This window comes from Typopeltis vanoorti, chromosome 1 (genome assembly GCF_054136105.1).
Source record: "Typopeltis vanoorti isolate ZY-2024b chromosome 1, IOZ_Tvanoo_1.0, whole genome shotgun sequence".
Classification (NCBI taxonomy): Eukaryota; Metazoa; Arthropoda; class Arachnida; order Uropygi; family Thelyphonidae; genus Typopeltis; species Typopeltis vanoorti.
In genome coordinates, this window is record NC_143549.1 from 77,983,262 (window position 1) to 78,002,950 (window position 19,689).

The following is a 19,689-nucleotide window of genomic DNA, read 5'->3' on the forward strand; positions in this document are numbered from 1 at the left end:
GGCATGAACCAAACAAACATCCTTTTATAATTGTGCCTTCTCATTTGAAACTCTATTTCCTCATATTTATTAGTAGAAATGCAAGGTCTTGCCTGGTGGCTCTTCTGACTTCTCTTTGTAACCTCTTATATTTTTCAGTCCCTGTGTCTCTTTGTTTTTTTCTGCCTTCTTTTGATTAGATCCCATGTTGAATCTGATATCCATGGGTCTCTTGGTCTTCTGATTGGGCCAAGGTACTTCTTGGCTGTATCCTGTATTATAACCTTGACTCTTTCCCACAGCATTTCTGGTGACTCACTAATCTCCAAAAGTTCATCCAACCGAGTTGATGTTTCTTCTGTGAACCCACTAGGGATTTCTCTGGCATCCAGTCTAATGGGACAGATCTGACTTTGAAGGTTTCAGAGTCTCTGTCTTACTCTGGCTCTTTCTAGCTGATGGTCTATACTACAGTCTGCTCCAGGACAAGTATACACATCAAAGATGCTCGTCTTCCACCATTAGAGAGCTAGAATGTAATCAATCTGGTGTCTTGATCTATCAATGTTAGATGTCCAAGTATAGGTCTTATGGGTGTTTCTGTAAGCAGGTGTTGGTAATAGTTAATATGCAATAATTCCAACAGTCTTTCACCATGGGTGCTACGTTCATCCAAACCAATCATGCCATACTTAGGCCTAACGCTCATACTCTTTCCCACTTTTGTATTGAAGTCTCTTAAGATGAAAGGTACAGCCTTCCTTGGGCAGTCCAATACAGTCTGTAGGTTTCATAGAATTCCTCACTCTCTTCATTAGACCTGTTTCTGTGGGGCATCTAAACTATCACGATTGACAGATTGGTAGGATGAGCCTTAAGTCCAAACAGAGAATCCTGTCATTAACAGGATTATAACCAAGAAGAGCTCTTGTCTGAACTTTCCTCAGAGCTATCTCATGATGCTTTGAGTGACCTCCTGAGTAAACAACTTAGCTTACCATGCTGTCTCTTGAAATGACCTTCTCCATTGCATCTTGCGTCTGCAATTCCGAGTATGTCAATTTTATACCTTTCCATCTCTTTACAGACAATATCAAAATTACCCAAGTACAATAGCGAGAGATTTTGAAGTGAAGTCACTGCAAGAAAAAAAGTAATAGGTTTGCAGAAACCCTCCACATATCTGAGGAGTTTTGGTCCCATTTCATCCCATGTTTATCAGGTGGATTGGGACTCCATCCTACTAGGTCAAGGAAATACCTGAGATAGAAGGCAGACTCGCACTGCATAAGATGAAAAGAAATAGTAAAATAGGAAAGATTCACCCCTAGCCCTTGAATATTCTGATAACATTGAGAGGAAGGAGAAAAGAATGAAAGAAAGAAGGGTAGGGACCAGTCTACAGATAATATAACAGATGTATATTACATGAAGTAAGACATGATCTAGCATCAGCACCTTTCCAAAAACCCATGCGTGATTTTAAATTATATGTGGTCTGCTTTAATTTAACAATTCAGCTAAAACAAAAATCTATGAAAAACAGTGCATTTGTTATAACATTCTGTATTGTATTTCTCAACCCTGCTTTCTCTTTTTTTTTGTTCTTTGGTTAAACTGTGTGAGATGTCGTAAATGGTCGAGTGCCTTAACTATCGACTACTGCCATTTATTTCTTTCTACTGGATCCTATATTCTCAGGCTCTGTAGTCAAACAAATTTATTTGTTTTAAGACTGTGCCAGTTAGACTATGTATTGAGTGCAAGATTATAAGATTTTAAACTAAAGACAAATCAGATATTGTTAAATTCCCCATGCATGTTAATCTTTACCTTTAATTAGTCGTGGCTTAATTATTGATTACTTAAACTTTATCTTATGCGGGTTTGAAATTTTCAGGATAGTGCATTGACAGAATCAGTCCAATGTGTTGTTCACAAACCATTTAATCAAATGAAAAAGGAATATTTACACAGTTTGGTTCACATTAGCATACGTATACAATTGCATTACAATTCTTAGTTCTAATTTTCTTCCTTTAAAGCTAATTCACAATCTTGAATACCCTGCCAGTCATACATACACAAACTGACAATAAAACATACCTTGAGTAAGCTTAATTCAATATCAATGTACATTATTTTACTGTATCCATACCCAGACAGACTTGATGTACATTCTTGTTCGAAATTATCACATATATAACTACAGTAGTATCTCGCTAATCCGAACCTCTTTAGTCCGAACCCTCCAGTAATCCGAACTGCGGTTTGAAAGAAAAAAAAAGTTTTATTTATTACGTATTATTATTATGTGTACTATTATTTTTATTTAATAATTATTATTTTAACTATTATTATTTATTTTATTATTATTACAGTACAGTATTTATTTTTTCATACTGTCGATTGTATGGTTATACTGGAGGCCTATTTTGATTTATTGTGTGTACATGTTTGCTTTTTTATACTGTACAGTAGGTACTGTATTGTCGTCATGAATCACCGCTGTCGAGCGTCATGGAATAAACTGTGGCCTCCTAGAATTTACGAAGATAACTACGGTGATACACAAAAAGCAGAAATTCAAAACGTGCATAATTTGGTAAAATATAAATCCAAATATTGAAATTTCACAAACAGATGTTACGGAGTGGATTACAGGTAGAACCGAAAGTGAATTCGAAATCAAATCAGATGCTTAAATTATAAATATGATGCTACAGAATGAATTAGCAAACGATGATGACAATAAAGAATTCGAAGAAAAAAAAAAGTAAAACGCGAAGAGGCAGTTGACAGTTTTAATATGTGTATGAATGGGCTAAGCAAAATGATCCACCATTCCACAAAATTTTTTTGCTAATGCAGCTCTGAGAAGAAGCATTCAAAAAACGTTTAGCTTCCAAGAAGCAAAAGAAAATCAGTGACTTTTACAAAGAAATAAAAAAAAAAAAAACTTTTTTGTGTGTGTTATTTTGTGAAACTTTTTTTTGTGTGTTGTGTACAAGAATGTTATATTTTTTATGCAAATTAAGTTATGTACTGAACTATGCAATTTTATTAAATCAGAATCCTCAACAATACATACAAACTAAATTTTTTACTAAAATAAACTTGTGTACCGTATTATTTTTTAAGTTTTATATTACAGTACAGTAGCATTTTTTCTATCAGTTAATTCATTTATTTACAGAATTAAATTGATGTACTATTAGAATCTGATTATTTTTGTCTTAAGCGCTAGTTATTGTTGCCTCTTGGGGGGGGGGGATTCGCTAATCTGAATGAGCACGGTTTTTATTAGTTTGGATTAGAGAGAAACCACTGTACTTACAATTCTCATTCAGCACTGCCTTTTATATGAATCTTTTGTTCACTCACATGTAAGTGCAACTTCTTGTCTTTCTTTCCTTCTGCTGGCTCGTTCTTGATTTCCCACCAAATTTCTTTGTCTGAGTCGTCCATTATTAAATTACTTAGAGGACCCTTAACATGGCGGCAATGTGCAGCTCTTTCCTTTCGATTCCCGACATTGGACCTCACATGGCGGTGGACCTAGGTAGAAGACTCAGAAACCTACAATACTTCTCTTTCGATTACCGACAGCAGACCTCACGTGGCTGCAGACTCAGGTAAGAGAAGATGAAACCCTAAGACAAAGTCTTTCTCGACGTCTAGCTTTATAAAGGCCCGGACTTCTGTTGTATGCATGCATGTGTCTCTCAAAACTTCGATATATGGTCATGTATGACATTCAACCTTGAAGACGTCATACTTCGCACATCTTTTGAAATTGCCATATATGGACATGAGTTAACAACGTTACATAATGATGTCATGCACCACATTATTTTAACAAAGGCTCATGGTTAAGTTATTACAAGATTATTACAGTCAAAACTTGACATTTTTTTAAGTGCAATATCTTTAGAAAAACATGTCTTGAGAGAAATTTTACACATTTACCACGTCAGCAGTGAAATATGATTATTCTCAGCCTGTGCAATGGGTTTTTTCAGTACTATGAATTACAACAGATGTAGCTCTCTCTCGCTCACACACACTGCGTTATTTTATTTTAGTTAAGAAATATCACCATTGTTCAGTTGTTATTGACAATATCATTTGATTAAAAAGTCTTAAAATTTGATTAAATATTTACATCATTAGTAACTTCCTATCTACAATTTTCCTCCAAATCAGTCTGTTACTTGTCAAGACTCCAATATTATCATTATCAGACGTTATATTTCTATCATCTGAGGCACATTGTACCATATCAATCCACCTATATCTTGGTCTTCCTCTGGGTCGTTTTCCTGCCAACCTGGCAGAGAACACTTGTTTTGCTAATCTTTCCTCGCCCATTCTGTTTAAGTAATCATACCACCTGAGATTAGCTCTACTAACGCATTCCTGGATGCCAACAATGTCAAGTTCTTTCCTAATATCCTCGTTTTTAATATGATATTGCCATTGATGCCATCTGTTCACGTCTCTAATCTTTCTCAGGACTCTCATATCTGCGGTCTCTAGTCTTTGGTCAAGTGTTTTACTTCTGACCCAGCTCTCAGATCCATAAGTTAAAACTGGTTTGAACACTGTCTTGTATACAGCTAATTTAGTGTTCCGACTAATTTCTCTCTTATTTCATATGAATTTATTCATTTGACTTCCTACCATACCAGCTTTGTTGATTCTGTTGTTTATTTCCATATTTAATTTACCATCTTCACTAAAAATCGTTCCTAAGTAGCTGAAATGTTTTAATTGTTCCACAGGTTCCCCATTCACAACACAGTTGACATTTTCAACAATTTTACCTATTTTAATTTTCTTTGTCTTTTTAATGCTGATCTTCATACCATATCTATTACAACAGTTATTCAATTTAGTCAGGGAATCTTGCAAACATGTAGCGGATTTATTTAGAGGTATAACATCGTCCGCATAAAGCAAAGAGCTGACATTAACATTTTCAATTCTGATATCATGTTTAATACCACTTTCTATCATAATGTGATCCATACAGAGGGGATAATGTACATCCTTGTCTCACACCAGATTTAACATTAAACCATCTTCCTGTACTTCCTTCAATTCTAACTGCTGACTTACAACTCAAATAAAGACTAAGTATTGCTTGATATAATGCCCCATTGACACCATATAACTGTAGTGTATTGAATAGCTTCTCTATTGGCACCTTGTCATATGCCTTTTTCATATTGACAATGTTCCATCCAGCTTGTTCTTCACCAAGCTTTTCTTCCACAAGTCTTCTCAACTGTTTCTCAAGTATACTTACATAGATCTTGCCAGGAACACTCAGTAGGGAAATACCTCTGCAATTCTCACATTCAATTTTATTTCCCTTTTTATATATGGGTACTATTAGAGCTCTACTCCAATCATCAGGAATTTGTCCCTCTGTCCAGGCTTTCTGAACTATGCAGTGCAGAGACTTTTATACCACCATACTTCAGCATTTCTGGTCAAATATCTACTTCTGCTGCCTTTCCACATTTCAAGCCTTTGATGGCTTTTTCTACTTCAAGTATGGATATGTATTCCTGACTGTATGCCTGTTGAGTGTTTTTTACCACTGTGCTATCACGGCTTGTTTCATTTAGCAATTTTTCGATGTAATAGTAATTACTTCATACTTCAAGGATATCTTTTTCTCCCGTTTTCATGTCACCTACATCATCTCTAACTCCTTTTACAGCACTCTTTCCTCCATTTCTAAGCTTCTTCAACAACCTCCAGAATATCTTACCACCTTCTTGATGTTTATTTTCTATGTTCTTGCCAAAGTCCTCCCATGACTTTTGTTTAGCTAGTTTTACACACTGTTTAGCTTTCTTACATTTGTCTCTGTATTCTGTAAGAGTAAAAGCTGACTTATTTGCCAGGAACTTTTGATATGCTTTCTTCTTTTCCTTCACTGCCTCTTTAACTTCCTGTGTCCACCATGGAGTTCTGATTTTTCTATCCTTGCAGACAACCTCACCACATGCCTCACTGGCTGAATCAATCAGGGTTTTCCTACTCCAAGGTTTGGTTCCTGTTCTCAAACTGTTTCATTTTTTCTTCAATAATCTTTGTGTATTTTAGTCTACGGTTCACATCTGAGAGCTGCTCAACTTTTATTTGCTTTAAAACTTTCTTACATGTTATTCTTTTCAATATGAAATTCAATTTTATCCTGCTCAAGACTAAATAGTGATCACTTCCAATTTGGAATCCTCTGAACATGCTAGTGTCCTGCACCAGAGAGAAAACATCGCTATCAACAATAACATAGTCAATGAGACTTTTCTTATTCCTAGCCTCTTCTCTCCATGTGAATTTGTGCACATTTTTATGTTGGAACATGGTGTTAGTAATAACCAGTCCATGTTCTGAGCAGAAATCCAACAGGTATTTGCCATTATTATTAGCTTTGTTTTTTTCTCCAAATTTTCCCAAAATATTTTTGTATGTCTGACAATCATTTCTTACTCTGCTATTTAGATCCCCAACAAGGACCAACTTTTCCATTTTCATTGTGTCAGTTTTACACAATGAAAATGGAAAAGTTGCGTTTTCTAAAGCATCAAAAAAATTCCTCCACTTCTACCTTAGTAGAACCTTCTGTGAGGCCATAGGCACAAATAAGTCTCATTTTCAAATTCCCCATTCTGATATTTGCCCACATCACTCTACTTGAGACTGCCTGCCATTCAAGAAGATTAGCCTCGTATTTTGTGTTGAATATTATGGCTACTCCTTCTTTTCCTTGAATATAAAATTTTGTATTTATTGCTCAGAAAGATCTCACCAGTTTTTGTCTTTTTTGTTTCCATCACCCCTATTATGTCGATCTGGTACTTATCTAATTCCTCAGCTAGCTCCATTTCTTTGCCATTCAGGCTTGTTATGTTGATAGTACCGATCTTTAACTCTGGTGATGTTGAGTTGGGGTGTGTTTTCAGATTTGTTCCAGTAGCTGACTTTTCGCTGTTCGCTGCATTCCTTTAAAGGCTATATGGAGGTCTCCTCTCAGTTTTACAGCTTTGACCCTTAAACACCCCTTAATGATCAAATGATCATTATATCTATATGATCACATCATAAAACAAATGGCATTAAACCTAGTTCTTTGCTCTATATAGATGATGTACTCCTAAACAAATCGAGTGGAAATCTCCAGGAATCTTTAGCTAAATTTAATAAAAGCAGTAACAAATTTCACATGAAAACTCACAATAAAAAGACCAAAACTTTTATAATAGGTAGGAACACATATTTCAACTGCGTTCTCCATGGAAAACCTCTAGAACATATTTAAGCTATTTAGGTACAATTTTTAGTGGAGATGACAATTGACATAGACAATAGAATAAATGCAAAGCTAATAATAATGGCAAATACCTGCTGGATTTCTGCTCAGGACATGGAATGGTTATTACTAACACCATGTTCCAACATAAAAATGTGCATAAATTCACATGGAGAGAAGAGGCAAGGAATAAGAAAAGCCTCATTGACAATGTTATTGTTGATAGTGATGTTTTCTCCCTGGTGCAGGATACCAGAGTGTACAGAGGATTTGAAATTGGAAGCGATCACTATTTAGTCTTGAGCAGGATAAAATTGAATTTCATATTGAAAAGAATAGCATGTAAGAAAGTTTTAAAGCGAATAAAAGTTGAGCAGCTCTCAGATGTGAACTGTAGACTAAAATACACAAACATGATTGAAGAAAAAATGAAAGAGTTTGAAAACAGGAACCAAACCTTGGAGATTCAGTGGCAAGCCTTGAAGAAAACCCTGATTGATTCAGCCAGAGAGGCATATGGTGAGGTTGTCTTCAAGGATAGAAAATTCAGAACTCCATGGACACAGGAAGTTAAAGAGGCATGTGGTGAGGTTGTCTTCAAGAATAGAAAAATCAGAACTCCATGGACACAGGAAGTTAAAGAGGCAGTGAAGGAAAAGAAGAAAGCATATCAAAAGTTCCTGGCGAATGTCAGCTTTTGCTCTTAGAGAATACAGAGAGAAATGTAAGAAAGCGAAACACTGTGTAAAACTAGCTAAACAAAAGTCATGGGAGGACTTTGGCAAGAACATAGAAAATAAATATCAAGAAAGTGGTAAGATATTCTGGAAGTTGTTGAAGAAGCTTAGAAATGGTGGAAAGAGTGCTGTAAAAGGAGTTAGAGATGATGTAGGTGACATGAAAACGGGAGAAAAAGATATCCTTGAAATATGAAGTAATTACTATTACATCGAAAAATTGCTAAATGAAACAAGCAGTGATAGCACAGTGGTAAAAAACACTCAACAGGCATACAGTCAGGAATACATATCCATACTTGAAGTAGAAAAAGCCATCAAAGGCTTGAAATGGGGAAAGGCAGCAGAAGTAGATGATATTCAACCAGAAATGCTGAAGTATGGTGGTATAAAAGTCTTACAGTGGCTGCACTGCATAGTTCAGAAAGCCTGGACAGAGGGATTAATTCCCGATGATTGGAGTAGAGCTCTAATAGTACCCATATATAAAAAGGGAAATAAAACTGAATGTGAGAATTGCAGAGGTATTTCCCTACTGAGTGTTCCTTACAAGATCTATGCAAGTATACTTGAGAAACGGTTGAGAATTGTGGAAGAAAAGCTTGGTGAAGAACAAGCTGGATTCAGGCCAAATAGAGGCTGTCAGGATCAGATCTTCACTTTACGACAAATAGTCGAGAAAGCATGGGAATGTAACAAAGATCTGTATTTAAGCTTTGTCGATCTTGAAAAGGCATATGACAAGGTGCCAAGAGAGAAGCTATTCAATACGCTACAGTTATATGGTGTCAATGGGGCATAATATCAAGTAATACTTAGTCTTTATTTGAGTTGTAAGTCAGCAGTTAGAATTGAAGGAAGTACAGGAAGATGGTTTAATGTTAAATCTGGTGTGAGACAAGGATGTACATTATCCCTTCTGTTATTCATTATCTCTATGGATCACATTATGAAGGAAAGTGGTATTAAATATGATATCAGAATTGGAGATGTTAATGTCAGCTCTTTGCTTTGTGCAGACGATGTTATACTTCTAAATAAATCCGCTACAAGTTTGCAAGATTCCCTGACTAAATTGAATAACTGTTGTAATAGATATGGTATGAAGATCAGCATTAAAAAGACAAAGAAAATTAAAATAGGTAGAATCGTTGAAAATGTCAAGTATGTTGAGAACGGGGAACCTATGGAACAAGTAAAACATTTCAGCTACTTAGGCACGATTTTTACTGAAGATGGTAAATTAAATATGGAAATAGACAACAGAATCAACAAAGCTGGTATGGTAGGTAGTCAATTGAATAAATTCATATGAAATAAGTGAGAAATTAATCAGAACACTGAATTAGCTGTATTCAAGACAGTGTTCAAACCGGTTTTAACTTATGGATCTGAGAGCTGGGTCAGAAGTAAAACACTTGACCAAAGACTAGAGACCGCATATATAAGAGTCCTGAGAAATATTAAGGGGCGTGAACAGATGGCATCAATGGCAATATCACATAAAAAACGAGGATTTAGGAAAGAACTTGACATTGTTGGCATTCAGGAATGCATTTGCAGAGATAAACTCAGGTGGTATGATCACTTAAACAGAATGAGCGAGGAAAGATTAGGAAAACAAGTGTTCTCTGCCAGGTTGGCAGGAAAACGACCCAGAGGAAGACCAAGATATAGGTGGATTGATACGGTACAAAGTGCCTTAGACGATAGAAATATAAGATCTGATAATGTTGGAGACTTGACAAGTAACAGTCTGATTTGGAGGAAAATTGTAGATAGGAAGTTGGTAATGATGTAAATATTTCATATAATACTATCATATCCTGTACCCCCCCCCCCCTTGAGAGTACATATCAGGAATTTCATGATGATGATGATCATATAGATGATGAATAACAGTGGGAGATAAGGACACATAAGGGTACCTTGTGTCGTACCTAATTTGACATCAAACCAACTTCCTATATCTCCTTTAGTTTTTACTGACTTACAACTTTATATGTTCCATTTATCCCATGTAAATGTATTGTTTGGAACAGCTCTTTTCTGGGCATTTTGTCATGTATTTTCCCAGATCTACAGAATTTAAATACACATCCGTTTTATATTCCCATGATTTCTCTATTGTTTATTGCAAAGTGAAAATCTGACCTTGACAACTTCTATTTGACTTGGAACCCCATTTGTTTTTCTCTGAGTTTCTCTTGCATAATTTTTCTTAGCTTCTTCTCTATCTTATTTGCAATGCTTAGTGAAAAAAATCCTTCTGTAATTCTCACGTTCAGTTTAATTCAACTGTTTTTATAATTCTAGAATTCAACTTTCTGACTGGGTCTTCTGAATTATGCTGTATAGCCACTGTAAAACTTGTATGTCGATATTTGAGTATCTCTGGTTGACTATCATTTACTACATCTGCCTTTCTACATTTCAGCCTTTCGATATATTTTTCCAACATTGCGACTCCTGATTGTTTTTCTTATTTTAGAACAGAGGTAGAATATCTATATTCTACCTCTGTTCTGTCACTGCTTGCTTCATTTAACAGTCTTTCAAAGTAATCACTCCAATTATCCATAATATCTTTAGTTTCAGTTTTCATGTCACCTTTATCATCTCTGATTCCTTTTACAGTACTCTCCTCCATTTCTTTCCTTTTTCATTAGCCTCCAGAACATTTCCCACCTTTCTGGTATTTGTTTTATATTCTTACTAAAGTCTTGCCATGGTTTCTGTTAAGCTTCTTTTACTCAGATTTCTTACATTTTTCTCTGTATTCTTTCTGGATAATCTGCTAACTTGGTTGCTATTGAGTTTCAGTATGCTTTCTCCTTTCCCTGTACCACTTGTAGGTATTGTCTGTGTGGGCCAATAGACACAAATAAGTTTTATTGTCCAGTCTTTGTGTTTAGTGATGAATGCTATTACTACTTGAATACTTGTATTATTGCCCAAATATAGCATTTTATATTTATTTTTAGCATGATCTCACCTATTTTAGTCTTGTTTGTCTCAGCAAAACCAGTTATGTCTATTTGGTATTTTTCTTCTGTTAAGTCAACTTTGTGTTGATACTTTGTATGTTAATAGTGCCTATCTTCAATTCTGGTGATGATGATATATAATTTTTCTCATTAATCTGTTAGGCTCAGCTCCCTGCCAAGGCCAAATCTTAATGCTCTAATATAATATGAGGGGGGGGGGGGGCTGAAAAGTTTTGATAAACATCTAGAACAAAAATTATATTAAAGCAACTGATATAATCCTAATAAAGAACATATCTCTAAACTCTTTAATCCCCATGTTTCATCAAATTGTAATAATTTGTTATTTTTCTTTTAGGATATATAAGACCTCAATTCCTTCATGGTGATTATCATAACTTTTCAGCACACCCTCGTAGTTAATCTATCAGCATATTCTGTTACACTTGTCAATCTCCCATCTCTGGTTGGTTTATCTGTTTTTGCAGTATGAAAAAACCTATTTTCATAAAGAAAAGTTCTAGTGCCTTTGTACAAGACTGGTTAATTAACCTTCATTTGAAAAGTCTTTATAATAATTTCTGAGAGTCTACTTAAGATTCTAAACCCGGTCTTTCCAACCAAGAGGTATGAATATTATTTAAGCTAGAGCCTCTTAAAAAATGAATTTAACTTCCTGTGTCCATGGAGTTCTGAATTTTCTATCCTTGAAGACAACCTCACCATATGCCTCTCTGGCTGAATCAATCAGGGTTTTCTTCAAGGCTTGCCACTGAATCTCCAAGGTTTGGTTCCTGTTTTCAAACTCTTTCATTTTTTCTTCAATCATGTTTGTGTATTTTAGTCTACAGTTCACATCTGAGAGCTGCTCAACTTTTATTCGCTTTAAAACTTTCTTACATGCTATTCTTTTCAATATGAAATTCAATTTTATCCTGCTCAAGACTAAATAGTGATCGCTTCCAATTTCAAATCCTCTGTACACTCTGGTATCCTGCACCAGGGAGAAAACATCACTATCAACAATAACATTGTCAATGAGGCTTTTCTTATTCCTTGCCTCTTCTCTCCATGTGAATTTATGCACATTTTTATGTTGGAACATGGTGTTAGTAATAACCATTCCATGTCCTGAGCAGAAATCCAGCAGGTATTTGCCATTATTATTAGCTTTGCATTTATTCTATTGTCTATGTCAATTGTCATCTCCACTAAAAATTGTACCTAAATAGCTTAAATATGTTCTAGAGGTTTTCCATGGAGAACGCAGTTGAAATATGTGTTCCTACCTATTATAAAAGTTTTGGTCTTTTTATTGTGAGTTTTCATGTGAAATTTGTTACTGCTTTTATTAAATTTAGCTAAAGATTCCTGGAGATTTCCACTCGATTTGTTTAGGAGTACATCATCTATATAGAGCAAAGAACTAGGTTTAATGCCATTTGTTTTATGATGTGATCATATAGATATAATGATCATTTGATCATTAAGGGGTGTTTAAGGGTCAAAGCTGTAAAACTGAGAGGAGACCTCCATATAGCCTTTAAAGGAATGCAGCGAACAGCGAAAAGTCAGCTACTGGAACAAATCTGAAAACACACCCCAACTCAACATCACCAGAGTTAAAGATCGGTACTATCAACATAACAAGCCTGAATGGCAAAGAAATGGAGCTAGCTGAGGAATTAGATAAGTACCAGATCGACATAATAGGGGTGATGGAAACAAAAAAGACAAAAACTGGTGAGATCTTTCTGAGCAATAAATACAAAATTTTATATTCAAGGAAAAGAAGGAGTAGCCATAATATTCAACACAAAATACGAGGCTAATCTTCTTGAATGGCAGGCAGTCTCAAGTAGAGTGATGTGGGCAAATATCAGAATGGGGAATTTGAAAATGAGACTTATTTGTGCCTATGGCCTCACAGAAGGTTCTACTAAGGTAGAAGTGGAGGAATTTTTTTGATGCTTTAGAAAACGCAACTTTTCCATTTTCATTGTGTAAAACTGACACAATGAAAATGGAAAAGTTGGTCCTTGTTGGGGATCTAAATAGCAGAGTAAGAAATGATTGTCAGACATACAAAAATATTTTGGGAAAATTTGGAGAAAAAAACAAAGCTAATAATAATGGCAAATACCTGTTGGATTTCTGCTCAGAACATGGACTGGTTATTACTAACACCATGTTCCAACATAAAAATGTGCACAAATTCACATGGAGAGAAGAGGCTAGGAATAAGAAAAGTCTCATTGACTATGTTATTGTTGATAGCGATGTTTTCTCTCTGGTGCAGGACACTAGCATGTTCAGAGGATTCCAAATTGGAAGTGATCACTATTTAGTCTTGAGCAGGATAAAATTGAATTTCATATTGAAAAGAATAACATGTAAGAAAGTTTTAAAGCAAATAAAAGTTGAGCAGCTCTCAGATGTGAACCGTAGACTAAAATACACAAAGATTATTGAAGAAAAAATGAAACAGTTTGAGAACAGGAACCAAACCTTGGAGTAGGAAAACCCTGATTGATTCAGCCAGTGAGGCATGTGGTGAGGTTGTCTGCAAGGATAGAAAAATCAGAACTCCATGGTGGACACAGGAAGTTAAAGAGGCAGTGAAGGAAAAGAAGAAAGCATATCAAAAGTTCCTGGCAAATAAGTCAGCTTTTACTCTTACAGAATACAGAGACAAATGTAAGAAAGCTAAACAGTGTGTAAAACTAGCTAAACAAAAGTCATGGGAGGACTTTGGCAAGAACATAGAAAATAAATATCAAGAAAGTGGTAAGATATTCTGGAAGTTGTTGAAGAAGCTTAGAAATGGTGGAAAGAGTGCTGTAAAAGGAGTTAGAGATGATGTAGGTGACATGAAAACGGGAGAAAAAGATATCCTTGAAATATGAAGTAATTACTATTACATCGAAAAATTGCTAAATGAAACAAGCAGTGATAGCACAGTGGTAAAAAACACTCAACAGGCATACAGTCAGGAATACATATCCATACTTGAAGTAGAAAAAGCCATCAAAGGCTTGAAATGGGGAAAGGCAGCAGAAGTAGATGATATTCAACCAGAAATGCTGAAGTATGGTGGTATAAAAGTCTTACAGTGGCTGCACTGCATAGTTCAGAAAGCCTGGACAGAGGGATTAATTCCCGATGATTGGAGTAGAGCTCTAATAGTACCCATATATAAAAAGGGAAATAAAACTGAATGTGAGAATTGCAGAGGTATTTCCCTACTGAGTGTTCCTTACAAGATCTATGCAAGTATACTTGAGAAACGGTTGAGAAGAATTGTGGAAGAAAAGCTGGGTGAAGAACAAGCTGGATTCAGGCCAAATAGAGACTGTCAGGATCAGATTTTCACTTTACGACAAATAATTGAGAAAGCATGGGAATATAACAAAGATCTGTATTTAAGTTTTGTCGATATGGAAAAGGCATATGACAAGGTGCCAAGAGAGAAGCTATTCAATACGCTACAGTTATATGGTGTCAATGGGGCATTATATCAAGCAATTCTTAGTCTTTATTTGAATTTTAAGTCTGCAGTTAGAATTGAAGGAAGTACAGGAAGATGGTTTAATGTTAAATCTGGTGTGAGACAAGGATGTACATTATCCCCTCTGTTATTCATTATCTATATGGATCACATTATGAAGGAAAGTGGTATTAAACATGATATCAGAATTGGAGATGTTAATGTCAGCTCTTTGCTTTATGCGGACGATGTTATACTTCTAAATAAATCCACTACAAGTTTGCAAGATTCCCTGACTAAATTGAATAACTGTTGTAATAGATATGGTATGAAGATCAGCATTAAAAAGACAAAGAAAATTAAAATAGGTAGAATCGTTGAAAATGTCAAGTATGTTGAGAACGGGGAACCTATGGAACAAGTAAAACATTTCAGCTACTTAGGCACGATTTTTACTGAAGATGGTAAATTAAATATGGAAATAGACAACAGAATCAACAAAGCTGGTATGGTAGGTAGTCAATTGAATAAATTCATATGAAATAAGTGAGAAATTAATCAGAACACTGAATTAGCTGTATTCAAGACAGTGTTCAAACCGGTTTTAACTTATGGATCTGAGAGCTGGGTCAGAAGTAAAACACTTGACCAAAGACTAGAGACCGCATATATAAGAGTCCTGAGAAATATTAAGGGGCGTGAACAGATGGCATCAATGGCAATATCACATAAAAAACGAGGATTTAGGAAAGAACTTGACATTGTTGGCATTCAGGAATGCATTTGCAGAGATAAACTCAGGTGGTATGATCACTTAAACAGAATGAGCGAGGAAAGATTAGGAAAACAAGTGTTCTCTGCCAGGTTGGCAGGAAAACGACCCAGAGGAAGACCAAGATATAGGTGGATTGATACGGTACAAAGTGCCTTAGACGATAGAAATATAAGATCTGATAATGTTGGAGACTTGACAAGTAACAGTCTGATTTGGAGGAAAATTGTAGATAGGAAGTTGGTAATGATGTAAATATTTCATATAATACTATCATATCCTGTACCCCCCCCCCCCCTTGAGAGTACATATCAGGAATTTCATGATGATGATGATCATATAGATGATGAATAACAGTGGGAGATAAGGACACATAAGGGTACCTTGTGTCGTACCTAATTTGACATCAAACCAACTTCCTATATCTCCTTTAGTTTTTACTGACTTACAACTTTATATGTTCCATTTATCCCATGTAAATGTATTGTTTGGAACAGCTCTTTTCTGGGCATTTTGTCATGTATTTTCCCAGATCTACAGAATTTAAATACACATCCGTTTTATATTCCCATGATTTCTCTATTGTTTATTGCAAAGTGAAAATCTGACCTTGACAACTTCTATTTGACTTGGAACCCCATTTGTTTTTCTCTGAGTTTCTCTTGCATAATTTTTCTTAGCTTCTTCTCTATCTTATTTGCAATGCTTAGTGAAAAAAATCCTTCTGTAATTCTCACGTTCAGTTTAATTCAACTGTTTTTATAATTCTAGAATTCAACTTTCTGACTGGGTCTTCTGAATTATGCTGTATAGCCACTGTAAAACTTGTATGTCGATATTTGAGTATCTCTGGTTGACTATCATTTACTACATCTGCCTTTCTACATTTCAGCCTTTCGATATATTTTTCCAACATTGCGACTCCTGATTGTTTTTCTTATTTTAGAACAGAGGTAGAATATCTATATTCTACCTCTGTTCTGTCACTGCTTGCTTCATTTAACAGTCTTTCAAAGTAATCACTCCAATTATCCATAATATCTTTAGTTTCAGTTTTCATGTCACCTTTATCATCTCTGATTCCTTTTACAGTACTCTCCTCCATTTCTTTCCTTTTTCATTAGCCTCCAGAACATTTCCCACCTTTCTGGTATTTGTTTTATATTCTTACTAAAGTCTTGCCATGGTTTCTGTTAAGCTTCTTTTACTCAGATTTCTTACATTTTTCTCTGTATTCTTTCTGGATAATCTGCTAACTTGGTTGCTATTGAGTTTCAGTATGCTTTCTCCTTTCCCTGTACCACTTGTAGGTATTGTCTGTGTGGGCCAATAGACACAAATAAGTTTTATTGTCCAGTCTTTGTGTTTAGTGATGAATGCTATTACTACTTGAATACTTGTATTATTGCCCAAATATAGCATTTTATATTTATTTTTAGCATGATCTCACCTATTTTAGTCTTGTTTGTCTCAGCAAAACCAGTTATGTCTATTTGGTATTTTTCTTCTGTTAAGTCAACTTTGTGTTGATACTTTGTATGTTAATAGTGCCTATCTTCAATTCTGGTGATGATGATATATAATTTTTCTCATTAATCTGTTAGGCTCAGCTCCCTGCCAAGGCCAAATCTTAATGCTCTAATATAATATGAGGGGGGGGGGGGGGGCTGAAAAGTTTTGATAAACATCTAGAACAAAAATTATATTAAAGCAACTGATATAATCCTAATAAAGAACATATCTCTAAACTCTTTAATCCCCATGTTTCATCAAATTGTAATAATTTGTTATTTTTCTTTTAGGATATATAAGACCTCAATTCCTTCATGGTGATTATCATAACTTTTCAGCACACCCTCGTAGTTAATCTATCAGCATATTCTGTTACACTTGTCAATCTCCCATCTCTGGTTGGTTTATCTGTTTTTGCAGTATGAAAAAACCTATTTTCATAAAGAAAAGTTCTAGTGCCTTTGTACAAGACTGGTTAATTAACCTTCATTTGAAAAGTCTTTATAATAATTTCTGAGAGTCTACTTAAGATTCTAAACCCGGTCTTTCCAACCAAGAGGTATGAATATTATTTAAGCTAGAGCCTCTTAAAAAATGAATTAAATTTTGAAGTATTTATTCTTCTTCTTCTTCTGTTTTCTAGATGAATGATCAGGACAGGACCAGTATTCACGAAGCTATGGAACAGCAGAGCATTTCCATTTCCAAAGCTGGTATAGTCACATCATTACAGGCACGATGTGCTGTTATTGCTGCAGCTAATCCTATTGGAGGACGCTATGATCCTTCTCTTACATTTTCAGAGAATGTGAGTTCTTTAAATGACATGTATAGTTATAGGATAATGCATTATTTCAGAATAACCATTATAAAAATAACATATGCAGTGAAACCTCAATTCATGTTTTTTCGGGGGATGGAAAACAAAAACAATATATATATATATATATATATATATGGAAAAACAATAGTACTAGGAAAACCATTAAAAATTATAAATAAGATAAGAACATACTTGTACTCCAGTCCCTTTGCCAGGTACTATATGACTTTTACATTTGTTAGAAATGATATATCATTTGGATGTGTAGCACAATTGCCCACAATGAGGAAAATGTTTGTTTTGCACACCCATACTTGCATCTAATGAATGTAGAAACGAAGAAAAACTGTCTGTGGTCATCCACGCTTTATTGTTCGCATGGTATTTGGCAGGTCATTTTTTTAAATTTTCTTCGAACATTGCAGTATTGGAGATTTTCCAATAATAACCGACACTTGTTTGTCACTTCCATTACTGTTAACACAAAATAAAACAGTAAGTCTATCTTTAGAGTTTTTCCCAGCTTGAGAAGATTCTCCTTTTTGAGAACCAGGGTTCTATCAGGGGGGTGCATAAGGGTCAAAGTTGTATAACTGAGAGGAGACCTCCACATAGCCTTTAAAGGAATGCAGCGAACAGCGAAAAGTCAGCTACTGGAACAAATCTGAAAACACACCCCAACTCAACATCACCAGAGTTAAAGATCGGTACTATCAACATAACAAGCCTGAATGGCAAAGAAATGGAGCTAGCTGAGGAATTAGATAAGTACCAGATCGACATAATAGGGGTGACTTGAACAAAAAAGACCAAAACTGGTGAGATCTTTCTGAGCAATAAATACAAAATGTTATATTCAGGCAATGACAATCAAGGAAAAGAAGGAGTAGCCATAGTATTCAACACAAAATACGAGGCTAATCTTCTTGAATGGCAGTCAGTCTCAAGTAGAGTAATGTGGGCAAATATGAGAATGGGGAACTGGACAATGAGACTTATTTGTGCCTATGGTCCCACAGAAGGTTCTACTAAGATAGAAGTGGAGGAATTTTTTGAGGCTTTAGAAAAAGCAACTGACACAATGAAAAAGGAAAAGTTGGTCCTTGTTGGGGATCTAAATAGCAGAGTAGGAAATGATTGTGAGACATACAAAAATATTTTGGGAAAATTTGGAGAAAAGAGCAAAGCTAATAATAATGGCAAATATCTGTTGGATTTCTGCTCAGGACATGGACTGGTTATTACTAACACCATGTTCCAACATAAAAATGTGCACAAATTCACATGGAGAGAAGAGGCTAGGAATAAGAAAAGTCTCATTACTATGTTATTGTTGATAGTGATGTTTTCTCCCTGGTGCAGGACACCAGAGTGTACAGAGGATTTGAAATTGGAAGTGATCACTATTTAGTCTTGAGCAGGATAAATTGAATTTCATATTGAAAAGAATAACATGTAAGAAAGTTTTAAAGCGAATAAAAGTTGAGCAGCTCTCAGATGTGAACTGTAGACTAAAATACACAAAGATTATTGAAGAAAAAATGAAACATTTTGAGAACAGGAACCAAACCTTGGAGATTCAGTGGCAAACTCTGAAGGAAACATTGATTGATTCTGCCAGAGAGGCATGTGGTGAGGTTGTGTGCAAGGATAAAAAAATCAGAACTCCCTGGTGGTCACAGGAAGTTAAAGAGGCAGTGAAGGAAAAGAAGAAAGCATATCAAAAGTTCCTGGCAAATAAGTCAGCTTTTACTCTTACAGAATACAGAGACAAATGTAAGAAAGCTAAACAGTGTGTAAAACTAGCTAAACAAAAGTCATGGGAGGACTTTGGCAAGAATATAGAAAATAAATATCAAGAAGGTGGCAAAATATTCTGGAGGTTGTAAGAAGCTTAGGAATGGAGGAAAGAGTGCTGTAAAAGGAATTAGAGATGATAAAGGTGAAATGAAAACAGGAGAAAAAGATATCCTTGAAGTATGGAGTAATTACTTTGAAAAACTGCTAAATGAAACAAGCAGTGATGACAGCACAGTGATAAAAAAACACTGACCAGGCATGCAGT

At 35.2% G+C, this 19,689-nt stretch overlaps 1 protein-coding gene across 1 annotated transcript in view; it reads left to right on the top strand.

Moving 5' to 3' along the window:
* Positions 1–19,689, top strand: part of Mcm2 (DNA replication licensing factor Mcm2) — a 145,388-nt gene that overhangs the window by 90,202 nt on the left and 35,497 nt on the right. The window contains exon 12 of the mRNA XM_090391546.1: positions 17,445–17,609. Within this exon, the coding sequence (XP_090247672.1) occupies positions 17,445–17,609 (165 nt within the window). The remainder of the gene's footprint in view (positions 1–17,444; positions 17,610–19,689) is intronic.